This window comes from Lampris incognitus, chromosome 20 (genome assembly GCF_029633865.1).
Source record: "Lampris incognitus isolate fLamInc1 chromosome 20, fLamInc1.hap2, whole genome shotgun sequence".
NCBI lineage: Eukaryota > Metazoa > Chordata > Actinopteri > Lampriformes > Lampridae > Lampris > Lampris incognitus.
The window spans coordinates 3,001,467-3,013,966 of NC_079230.1; the positions used below are offsets into that span (position 1 = coordinate 3,001,467).

At 46.2% G+C, this 12,500-nt stretch overlaps 1 protein-coding gene across 1 annotated transcript in view; it reads left to right on the forward strand.

The window, feature by feature from the left end:
- The first annotated feature begins 5,852 nt into the window (after positions 1 to 5,852).
- LOC130130929 (nephronectin-like) overlaps positions 5,853 to 12,500 on the forward strand; it is a 44,409-nt gene continuing 37,761 nt past the window's right edge. Inside the window, exons 1-3 of the mRNA XM_056300795.1 lie at positions 5,853 to 6,136; positions 7,249 to 7,349; positions 7,586 to 7,678. Of these exons, the coding sequence (XP_056156770.1) occupies positions 5,853 to 6,136; positions 7,249 to 7,349; positions 7,586 to 7,678 (478 nt within the window). The remainder of the gene's footprint in view (positions 6,137 to 7,248; positions 7,350 to 7,585; positions 7,679 to 12,500) is intronic.

Here is a 12,500-nt window from a genome sequence, read left to right on the forward strand (position 1 = left end):
TCTGTAGACAGTGTGTTGTGTTGTGTTGTGTATGTAGGCAGTGTGTTGTGTTGTGTATGTAGGCAGTGTGTTGTGTTGTGTATGTAGACAGTGTGTTGTGTTGTGTTGTGTATGTAGGCAGTGTGTTGTGTTGTGTATGTAGGCAGTGTGTTGTGTTGTGTATGTAGGCAGTGTGTTGTGTTGTGTATGTAGGCAGTGTGTTGTGTTGTGTATGTAGGCAGTGTGTTGTGTTGTGTATGTAGACAGTGTGTTGTGTATGTAGACAGTGTGTTGTGTTGTGTATGTAGGCAGTGTGTTGTGTATGTAGGCAGTGTGTTGTGTTGTGTATGTAGGCAGTGTGTTGTGTTGTGTTGTGTATGTAGACAGTGTGTTGTGTTGTGTATGTAGGCAGTGTGTTGTGTTGTGTTGTGTTGTGTATGTAGGCAGTGTGTTATGTTGTGTATGTAGGCAGTGTGTTGTGTGTGTTGTGTATGTAGGCAGTGTTTTGTGTTGTGTTGTGTTGTGTATGTAGACAGTGTGTTATGTTGTGAATGTAGGCAGTGTGTTGTGTTGTGTATGTAGACAGTGTGTTGTGTTGTGTTGTGTATGTGGGCAGTGTGTTGTGTTGTGTATGTGGGCAGTGTGTTGTGTTGTGTATGTAGGCAGTGTGTTGTGTTGTGTATGTAGACAGTGTGTTGTGTTGTGTATGTAGGCAGTGTGTTGTGTTTTGTATGTAGACAGTGTGTTGTGTATGTGGGCAGTGTGTTGTGTTGTGTATGTAGACAGTGTGTTGTGTTGTGTATGTAGGCAGTGTGTTGTGTATGTAGACAGTGTGTTGTGTTGTGTATGTAGACAGTGTGTTGTGTATGTAGACAGTGTGTTGTGTTGTGTATGTGGGCAGTGTGTTGTGTTGTGTATGTAGACAGTGTGTTGTGTTGTGTATGTAGGCAGTGTGTTGTGTATGTAGACAGTGTGTTGTGTTGTGTATGTAGGCAGTGTGTTGTGTATGTAGACAGTGTGTTGTGTTGTGTTGTGTATGTAGGCAGTGTGTTGTGTATGTAGACAGTGTGTTGTGTTGTGTTGTGTATGTAGACAGTGTGTTGTGTTGTGTATGTGGGCAGTGTGTTGTGTTGTGTATGTAGGCAGTGTGTTGTGTTGTGTATGTAGACAGTGTGTTGTGTTGTGTATGTAGGCAGTGTGTTGTGTTTTGTATGTAGACAGTGTGTTGTGTTGTGCATGTGGGCAGTGTGTTGTGTTGTGTATGTAGACAGTGTGTTGTGTTGTGTATGTAGGCAGTGTGTTGTGTATGTAGACAGTGTGTTGTGTTGTGTATGTAGGCAGTGTGTTGTGTATGTAGACAGTGTGTTGTGTATGTAGACAGTGTGTTGTGTTGTGTTGTGTATGTAGACAGTGTGTTGTGTTGTGTATGTAGGCAGTGTGTTGTGTTGTGTATGTAGACAGTGTGTTGTGTTGTGTATGTAGGCAGTGTGTTGTATTTTGTATGTAGACAGTGTGTTGTGTTGTGCATGTGGGCAGTGTGTTGTGTTGTGTATGTAGACAGTGTGTTGTGTTGTGTATGTAGGCAGTGTGTTGTGTATGTAGACAGTGTGTTGTGTTGTGTATGTAGGCAGTGTGTTGTGTATGTAGACAGTGTGTTGTGTTGTGTATGTAGACAGTGTGTTGTGTTGTGTCTGTACACCATGTGTTGTGTATGTAGACAGTGTGTTGTGTTGTGTCTGTACACAACGTGTTGTGCTGTGTATGCAGACAGTGTGTTGTGTTGTGTATGCAGACAGTGTGTTGTGTATGTAGACAGTGTGTTGTGTTGTGTCTGTACACCATGTGTTGTGTTGTGTATGCAGACAGTGTGTTGTGTTGTGTCTGTAAACAACGTGTTGTGCTGTGTATGCAGACAGTGTGTTGTGTATGTAGACAGTGTGTTGTGTTGTGTATGTAGGCAGTGTGTTGTGTATGTAGGCAGTGTGTTGTGTATGTAGACAGTGTGTTGTGTTGTGTATGTAGACAGTGTGTTGTGTTGTGTATGTAGACAGTGTGTTGTGTATGTAGACAGTGTGTTGTGTTGTGTATGTAGGCAGTGTGTTGTGTTGTGTATGTAGGCAATGTGTTGTGTTGTGTTGTGTATGTAGGCAGTGTGCTGTGTTGTGTTGTGTATGTAGGCAGTGTGTTGTGTTGTGTTGTGTATGTAGACAGTGTGTTGTGTTGTGTATGTAGGCAGTGTGTTGTGTTGTGTTGTGTATGTAGGCAGTGTGTTGTGTTGTGTATGTAGACAGTGTGTTGTGTTGTGTTGTGTATGTAGGCAGTGTGCTGTGTTGTGTTGTGTATGTAGGCAGTGTGTTGTGTTGTGTTGTGTATGTAGACAGTGTGTTGTGTTGTGTATGTAGGCAGTGTGTTGTGTTGTGTTGTGTATGTAGGCAGTGTGTTGTGTTGTGTTGTGTATGTAGGCAGTGTGTTGTGTTGTGTATGTAGACAGTGTGTTGTGTTGTGTATGTAGGCAGTGTGTTGTGTTGTGTTGTGTATGTAGGCAGTGTGTTGTGTTGTGTATGTAGGCAGTGTGTTGTGTTGTGTTGTGTATGTAGGCAGTGTGTTGTGTTGTGTTGTGTATGTAGACAGTGTGTTGTGTTGTGTATGTAGACAGTGTGTTGTGTTGTGTATGTAGGCAGTGTGTTGTGTTGTGTATGTAGGCAGTGTGTTGTGTTGTGTTGTGTTGTGTATGTAGGCAGTGTGTTGTGTTGTGTTGTGTATGTAGGCAGTGTGTTGTGTTGTGTTGTGTATGTAGACAGTGTGTTGTGTTGTGTTGTGTATGTAGGCAGTGTGTTGTGTGTGTTGTGTATGTAGGCAGTGTTTTGTGTTGTGTTGTGTATGTAGACAGTGTGTTGTGTTGTGTATGTAGGCAGTGTGTTGTGTTGTGTTGTGTATGTAGACAGTGTGTTGTGTTGTGTTGTGTATGTAGGCAGTGTGTTGTGTTGTGTATGTAGACAGTGTGTTGTGTTGTGTATGTAGACAGTGTGTTGTGTTGTGTTGTGTATGTAGGCAGTGTGTTGTGTTGTGTATGTAGGCAGTGTGTTGTGTTGTGTATGTAGGCAGTGTGTTGTGTTGTGTATGTAGGCAGTGTGTTGTATTTTGTATGTAGACAGTGTGTTGTGTTGTGCATGTGGGCAGTGTGTTGTGTTGTGTATGTAGACAGTGTGTTGTGTTGTGTATGTAGGCAGTGTGTTGTGTATGTAGACAGTGTGTTGTGTTGTGTATGTAGGCAGTGTGTTGTGTATGTAGACAGTGTGTTGTGTTGTGTATGTAGACAGTGTGTTGTGTTGTGTCTGTACACCATGTGTTGTGTATGTAGACAGTGTGTTGTGTTGTGTCTGTACACAACGTGTTGTGCTGTGTATGCAGACAGTGTGTTGTGTTGTGTATGCAGACAGTGTGTTGTGTATGTAGACAGTGTGTTGTGTTGTGTCTGTACACCATGTGTTGTGTTGTGTATGCAGACAGTGTGTTGTGTTGTGTCTGTAAACAACGTGTTGTGCTGTGTATGCAGACAGTGTGTTGTGTATGTAGACAGTGTGTTGTGTTGTGTATGTAGGCAGTGTGTTGTGTATGTAGGCAGTGTGTTGTGTATGTAGACAGTGTGTTGTGTTGTGTATGTAGACAGTGTGTTGTGTTGTGTATGTAGACAGTGTGTTGTGTATGTAGACAGTGTGTTGTGTTGTGTATGTAGGCAGTGTGTTGTGTTGTGTATGTAGGCAATGTGTTGTGTTGTGTTGTGTATGTAGGCAGTGTGCTGTGTTGTGTTGTGTATGTAGGCAGTGTGTTGTGTTGTGTTGTGTATGTAGACAGTGTGTTGTGTTGTGTATGTAGGCAGTGTGTTGTGTTGTGTTGTGTATGTAGGCAGTGTGTTGTGTTGTGTATGTAGACAGTGTGTTGTGTTGTGTTGTGTATGTAGGCAGTGTGCTGTGTTGTGTTGTGTATGTAGGCAGTGTGTTGTGTTGTGTTGTGTATGTAGACAGTGTGTTGTGTTGTGTATGTAGGCAGTGTGTTGTGTTGTGTTGTGTATGTAGGCAGTGTGTTGTGTTGTGTTGTGTATGTAGGCAGTGTGTTGTGTTGTGTATGTAGACAGTGTGTTGTGTTGTGTATGTAGGCAGTGTGTTGTGTTGTGTTGTGTATGTAGGCAGTGTGTTGTGTTGTGTATGTAGGCAGTGTGTTGTGTTGTGTTGTGTATGTAGGCAGTGTGTTGTGTTGTGTTGTGTATGTAGACAGTGTGTTGTGTTGTGTATGTAGACAGTGTGTTGTGTTGTGTATGTAGGCAGTGTGTTGTGTTGTGTATGTAGGCAGTGTGTTGTGTTGTGTTGTGTTGTGTATGTAGGCAGTGTGTTGTGTTGTGTTGTGTATGTAGGCAGTGTGTTGTGTTGTGTTGTGTATGTAGACAGTGTGTTGTGTTGTGTTGTGTATGTAGGCAGTGTGTTGTGTGTGTTGTGTATGTAGGCAGTGTTTTGTGTTGTGTTGTGTATGTAGACAGTGTGTTGTGTTGTGTATGTAGGCAGTGTGTTGTGTTGTGTTGTGTATGTAGACAGTGTGTTGTGTTGTGTTGTGTATGTAGGCAGTGTGTTGTGTTGTGTATGTAGACAGTGTGTTGTGTTGTGTATGTAGACAGTGTGTTGTGTTGTGTTGTGTATGTAGGCAGTGTGCTGTGTTGTGTTGTGGATGTAGACAGTGTGTTGTGTTGTGTATGTAGGCAGTGTGTTGTGTTGTGTTGTGTTGTGTATGTAGGCAGTGTGTTGTGTTGTGTTGTGTATGTAGACAGTGTGTTGTGTTGTGTTGTGTATGTAGGCAGTGTGTTGTGTTGTGTATGTAGACAGTGTGTTGTGTTGTGTTGTGTATGTAGGCAGTGTGCTGTGTTGTGTTGTGTATGTAGGCAGTGTGTTGTGTTGTGTTGTGTTGTGTATGTAGACAGTGTGTTGTGTTGTGTATGTAGGCAGTGTGTTGTGTTGTGTTGTGTATGTAGGCAGTGTGTTGTGTTGTGTTGTGTATGTAGGCAGTGTGTTGTGTTGTGTTGTGTATGTAGACAGTGTGTTGTGTTGTGTATGTAGGCAGTGTGTTGTGTTGTGTATGTAGGCAGTGTGTTGTGTTGTGTATGTAGGCAGTGTGTTGTGTTGTGTATGTAGGCAGTGTGTTGTGTTGTGTTGTGTATGTAGACAGTGTGTTGTGTTGTGTATGTAGACAGTGTGTTGTGTTGTGTATGTAGGCAGTGTGTTGTGTTGTGTATGTAGGCAGTGTGTTGTGTTGTGTATGTAGACAGTGTGTTGTGTTGTGTTGTGTATGTAGGCAGTGTGCTGTGTTGTGTTTTGTATGTAGGCAGTGTGTTGTGTTGTGTTGTGTATGTAGACAGTGTGTTGTGTTGTGTATGTAGGCAGTGTGTTGTGTTGTGTTGTGTATGTAGGCAGTGTGTTGTGTTGTGTATGTAGGCAGTGTGTTGTGTTGTGTATGTAGACAGTGTGTTGTGTTGTGTATGTAGGCAGTGTGTTGTGTTGTGTATGTAGGCAGTGTGCTGTGTTGTGTTGTGTATGTAGACAGTGTGTTGTGTTGTGTATGTAGGCAGTGTGTTGTGTTGTGTTGTGTTGTGTATGTAGGCAGTGTGTTGTGTTGTGTTGTGTATGTAGACAGTGTGTTGTGTTGTGTTGTGTATGTAGGCAGTGTGTTGTGTTGTGTATGTAGGCAGTGTGTTGTGTTGTGTTGTGTTGTGTATGTAGGCAGTGTGTTGTGTTGTGTTGTGTATGTAGGCAGTGTGTTCTGCTGTGTTCCCACCAAACGCGAAGAGAAATCTCGCCTCGCTTTACTCGCGCGAGTTTGGCGGCAGGATGGAGGACGGAAACCCGCGGATCCTCTTCCGGAAAAGCGGAGAGGAGGAAGCCCCGCCTCCACGCTCACTTCCGCCACTCGTGTCCGCCATCAACCTTGACCGACGTGAGCGCCACTGCTGCCTTGTGCCTGCTGAGGGCGTCGCGTCGCGCATGCGTCGGAAACGCCGTCGTGTCTGGGTCCATGACGTCATGCGGCGGCGCAGCAGCAGCTCGGTGAATTTCACTTCCTGCTCCGACGAGCAGCTCGTCCTCCATTTTCTGACTCCACAGGACGCCGGTACGTCAGTGACGTCAGCAGAATGTCGACGCGGATAGGCTTTCGTGACACAGCGCCGCGCCAATTTCTCGCTCATGTTTCCATCTCGTGCGAAGACGCGAGGTCGCGTCGCGTCGCTTCTGTTCACCTCGACTTTCTATGTGATCTCCCCGCGCGGGAACACCGCCTCGCGTTTGGTGGGAACACAACATAACACTGCCGCGCTAACAGCGCCATCAGCCCTCACCATCATGACGAACAACGTCTGTACAACATCTGCACAACGTCTGCACAACATCTGTACGTCTGCACAACATCTACACAACATCTGCACCACGTCTGCACAACGTCTGTACAACATCCGCACAACGTCTGTACAACGTCTGCACAACGTCTGCACAACGTCTGTACAACATCTGCACAACGTCTGTACAACGTCTGTACAACGTCTGCACAACATCTGCACAACATCTGCACAACATCTGCACAACGTCTGACCACCACACAGGATTTCAGCTGCTCACTCAGAGTTAATTACAAACTACCATCAGCCATGATTCAAACCGTTAACAAACACCCTCCAACTCTATGTATAATTACCTAAAAATACACCATCCACCCCACACACACCCACACACACCCACACAACGTGACCAGAATGTGTTTGAGAGATCAGAGAACTGTGACTAAGTGGTTGCAAACTCATGAACGGACACACACACACACACACACACACACACACACACACACACACACACACACACACACACACACACACACACACACACACACACACACACACACACACACACACACAGAGCAGCAGCAGCAAGCGGAGCAGTTTGGTATCTGGAGCAGTTTGTGTATCAGGGTGGTGAATGGGTGTGTGACAGTGGAGGTTGTGTGTGTTGCTCATGAGCACATCAGCAGGCGGGGACTGGAACCACTCACACAGCCACGCCCCCTTTCCTCCAACACACCACACACTCCGCCCCTGGAAAGACTGCCAGGTCATTTGATGATTTAAAGTAACATCATCCAATCACCAAACAGGTCCTGCGATTCCTCGAGACAGAAGATGTGTGTGTGTGTGTGTGTGTGTGTGTGTGTGTGTGTGTGTGTGTGTGTTATTTGCAGGTGGGCAGACGAAGCAGTGAAATACGATGGTCTTTGTCGCTATGGTAACAGTGTCGATTGTTGCTGGGGCTGGAGACAGACAGAGTGGGGACATTGTCGACGTGAGCACACACACACACACACACACACACACACACACACACACACACACACACACACACACACACACACACACACACATGCACACACACACACAGTTTTTTGAAGTTCTTGTCATGGAGGTGTTTATGGTATTACGCTGCACAATTCATTTCAATAAGTAATTACAGTTGTGTTGTGTGTGTGCATGTGTGTGTGTGTGTGTGTGCGTTGTGTGTGTGTGTGTGTGTGTGATCAGCCAACTGTCAGCAGGGTTGTAAACATGGACAGTGTGTTGCCCCTGACAAATGCAAATGTCATCCAGGCTATGCCGGCAAGAGCTGTAACCAAGGTAACAGTTATGTGTGTGTCTGAGAGAGAGACAGAGAGACACAGAGACACAGAGAGACAGTCACAGAGAGACACAGAGACACAGAGAGACAGTCACAGAGAGACACAGAGACACAGAGAGACAGTCACAGAGAGACAGACATACAGAGAGACACTCACAGAGAGACAGAGACACAGAGAGACAGACACAGAGAGACACAGAGACACAGAGAGACAGTCACAGAGAGACACAGAGACACAGAGAGACAGTCACAGAGAGACAGACATACAGAGAGACACTCACAGAGAGACAGAGACACAGAGAGACAGACACAGAGACACAGAGACACAGAGAGACAGTCACAGAGAGACACAGAGACACAGAGAGACAGTCACAGAGAGACAGACATACAGAGAGACACTCACAGAGAGACAGAGACACAGAGAGACAGAGACACAGAGAGACAGACACAGAGACACAGAGACACAGAGAGACAGTCACAGAGAGACACAGAGACACAGAGAGACAGTCACAGAGAGACAGACATACAGAGAGACACTCACAGAGAGACAGAGACACAGAGAGACAGACACAGAGAGACACAGAGAGACAGTCACAGAGAGACAGAGAGACAGACACAGAGAGACAGTCACAGAGAGACAGACACAGAGACACAGAGACACAGAGAGACAGTCACAGAGAGACAGAGACACAGAGAGACAGTCACAGAGAGACAGAGACACAGAGAGACAGACACAGAGAGACACAGAGACACAGAGAGACAGTCACAGAGAGACAGAGAGACAGACACAGAGACACAGAGAGACACAGAGACACAGAGAGACAGTCACAGAGAGACAGACACAGAGACACAGAGACACAGAGAGACAGTCACAGAGAGACACAGAGACACAGAGATACAGTCACAGAGAGACAGAGACACAGAGAGACAGACACAGAGAGACACAGAGACACAGAGAGACAGTCACAGAGAGACAGAGACACAGAGAGACAGACACAGAGACACAGAGAGACACAGAGAGACAGTCACAGAGAGACAGACACAGAGACACAGAGAGACACAGAGACACAGAGAGACAGTCACAGAGAGACAGTCACAGAGAGACAGAGAGACAGAGACACAGACACAGAGACACAGAGAGACAGTCACAGAGAGACAGAGACACAGAGAGACAGACACAGAGACACAGAGAGACACAGAGAGACAGAGACACAGAGAGACAGAGACACAGAGACAGAGAAACACAGAGAGACAGAGAGAGACAGAGACACACAGAGAGAGACAGAGACACACAGAGAGACAGTCACAGAGAGACAGACACAGAGACACAGAGAGACACAGAGAGAGACACAGAGAGACAGTCACAGAGAGACACACAGAGAGACACAGAGAGACAGTCACAGAGAGACAGACACAGAGACACAGAGAGACACAGAGAGAGACAGACACAGAGAGACAGAGACACAGAGACAGAGACACAGAGAGAGACAGAGACACAGAGAGACAGGGACACAGAGAGAGAGACAGAGAGACAGACACAGAGAGACAGAGAGAGAGAGAGAGAGAGAGAGAGAGAGAGAGAGAGAGAGAGAGAGAGAGAGAGAGAGAGAGACAGACAGACAGACAGACAGACAGACAGACAGACAAAGAGAGACAGAGACACAGAGAGACAGAGACAGAAACAGAGAGAGAGAGAGACAGAGACACAGAGACAGACACAGAGAGACAAGAGAGAGAGAGAGACAGACACAGAGAGAGACAGACAAAGAGAGACAGAGACACACAGAGAGACAGAGACACAGAGACAGACACAGAGAGACACAGAGAGACAGACAGAGACACAGAGAGACAGAGGTTTTCTCCTGCGTGTCTGAGTGAATGAAGTTTCTCTCTACAAAAAGATGCTTCACCTTTGACTGCCAGAAACACACACACACACACACACACACACACACAAACACACACACACACACACGCACACTGATGTATCTGAACACACACACGCCAACACACACACACACACACACACACACACACACAAAGGCGTGCACATACATTCCGGACATGCTTGTTTTACCTGCTAAGGCATGTTCTGACTCAAGACCCCGAAGATAAACTCACACACACACACACACACACACACACACACACACACACACACACACACACACACACACACACACACACACACACACACACTGCCTAGACTAACTCATACTCACTTCTACACACACACACACACACTGCCTAGACTAACTCATACTTCTACACACACACACACACACACACACACATTGCCTAGGCTAACACATGCTCACTTCTACACACACCCCCACGCATCACTTCTACACCCCCCCACGCAACACCCCCCCACGCAACACACGCAAACACAAACACACACATACACACACTGCCTAGGCTAACACATAGTCACTTCCCGACACACACTCACACAGATCCACAATCACATACACAATGTTATGCACAAATGGTAATACACACATGTTCACATATGTGCAAACAAACACACCAAGTCACCTAGCGGGTCAAAGGGCGAAGGTTAATCCTTCAACACAAGAGATAAACAGAGAGAGAGAGACAGAAGGACAGAGAGACAGAAGGCGAGAGAGAGACAGAAGAAGAGAGACAGAAGGACAGAGAGACAGAAGGCGAGAGAGACAGAAGAAGAGAGAGACAGAAGGCGAGAGAGAGAAGGCGAGAGAGAGACAGAAGGCGAGAGAGAGACAGAAGAAGAGGGAGAGACAGAAGAGTGAGACAGAAGGACAGAGAGAGAAGGAGAGAGACAGAAGGCGAGAGAGAGACAGAAGAAGAGGGAGAGACAGGAGAGTGCGACAGAAGAAGAGAGAGACAGAAGGAGCGAGAGAGAGAAGGAGAGAGAGACAGGAGAGAACGAAGAAGAGAGAGACAGAAGGAGAGAGAGACAGGAGAGAAAGAAGAAGAGAGACAGGAGAGAGAGACAGAAGGACAGAGGGAGAGACAGAAGGAGCAAGAGGGACAGATGGAGAGAGAGAGACAGGAGAGTGAGACAGAAGAAGAGCGAGGCAGAAGGAGAGAGGGAACCAGAAGGAGAGAGAGACAGACAGAAGATGGGACTAGATGGGACAAGCATCCAGCAGAAACCCTACATGCTGAATTCTGTAGAATGAGTCTGAAAACACAAAGGAAAACACCAAAAGACGCATGTAGGGCAGAGTTAGGCCCGTTTCCATTATTGATGGAACCAGAAGAAGAGCGAGAGACAGAAGGAGCAAGAGAGACAGACAGAAGGAGGTCTCTGACCAGACCAATATGACTTGGACACACTCTCTGACCAAACCAAAATGACTTGGACACACTCTCTGACCTGACCAAAATGACTTGGACACACTCTCTGACCTGACCAAAATGACTTGGACACTCTCTCTGACCAGACCAAAATGACTTGGACACACTCTCTGACCAAACCAAAATGACTTGGACACACTCTCTGACCTGACCAAAATGACTTGGACACACTCTCTGACCAGACTAAAATGACTTGGACACACTCTCTGACCAGACCAAAATGACTTGGACACACTCTCTGACCTGACCAAAATGACTTGGACACACTCTCTGACCAGACCAAAATGACTTGGACACACTCTCTGACCAGACCAATATGACTTGGACACACTCTCTGACCAAACCAAAATGACTTGGACACACTCTCTGACCTGACCAAAATGACTTGGACACACTCTCTGACCAGACCAAAATGACTTGGACACTCTCTCTGACCAGACCAAAATGACATGGACACACTCTCTGACCTGACCAAAATGACATGGACACACTCTCTGACCAGACCAAAATGACTTGGACACACTCTCTGACCAGACCAAAATGACTTGGACACACTCTCTGACCTGACCAAAATGACATGGACACACTCTCTGACCAGACCAAAATGACTTGGGCACTCTCTCTGACCAGACCAAAATGACTTGGACACACTCTCTGACCTGACCAAAATGACTTGGACACTCTCTGACCAGATCAAAACGACTTGGACACACTCTCTGACCAGACCAACATGACTTGGACACACTCTCTGACGAGACCAAAATGACTTGGACACACTCTCTGACCAGACCAAAATGACTTGGACACACTCTCTGACCAAACTAAAATGACTTGGACACACTCTCTGACCAGACCAAAATGACTTGGACACACTCTCTGACCAGACCAAAATGACTTGGACACACTCTGACCTGACCAAAACGACTTCGACACACTCTCTGACCAGACCAAAATGACTTGGGCACACTCTCTAACCAGACCAAAATGACTTGGACACACTCTCTGACCAGACCAAAATGACTTGGGCACTCTCTCTGACCAGACTAAAATGACTTGGACACACTCTCTGACCAGACTAAAATGACTTGGACACACTCTCTGACCAGACCAAAATGACTTGGACACACTCTCTGACCAGACCAAAATGACTTGGACACACTCTCTGACCAGACCAAAATGACTTGGACACACTCTCTGACCTGACCAAAATGACTTGGACACACTCTCTGACCAGACCAAAACGACTTGGACACACTCTCTGACCAGACCAAAATGACTTGGACACACTCTGACCAGACCAAAATGACTTGGACACACTCTCTGACCTGACCAAAACAACTTGGACACACTCTCTGACGAGACCAAAATGACTTGGGCACACTCTCTAACCAGACCAAAATGACTTGGACACACTCTCTGACCAGACCAAAATGACTTGGGCACTCTCTCTGACCTGACCAACATGACTTGGACAAA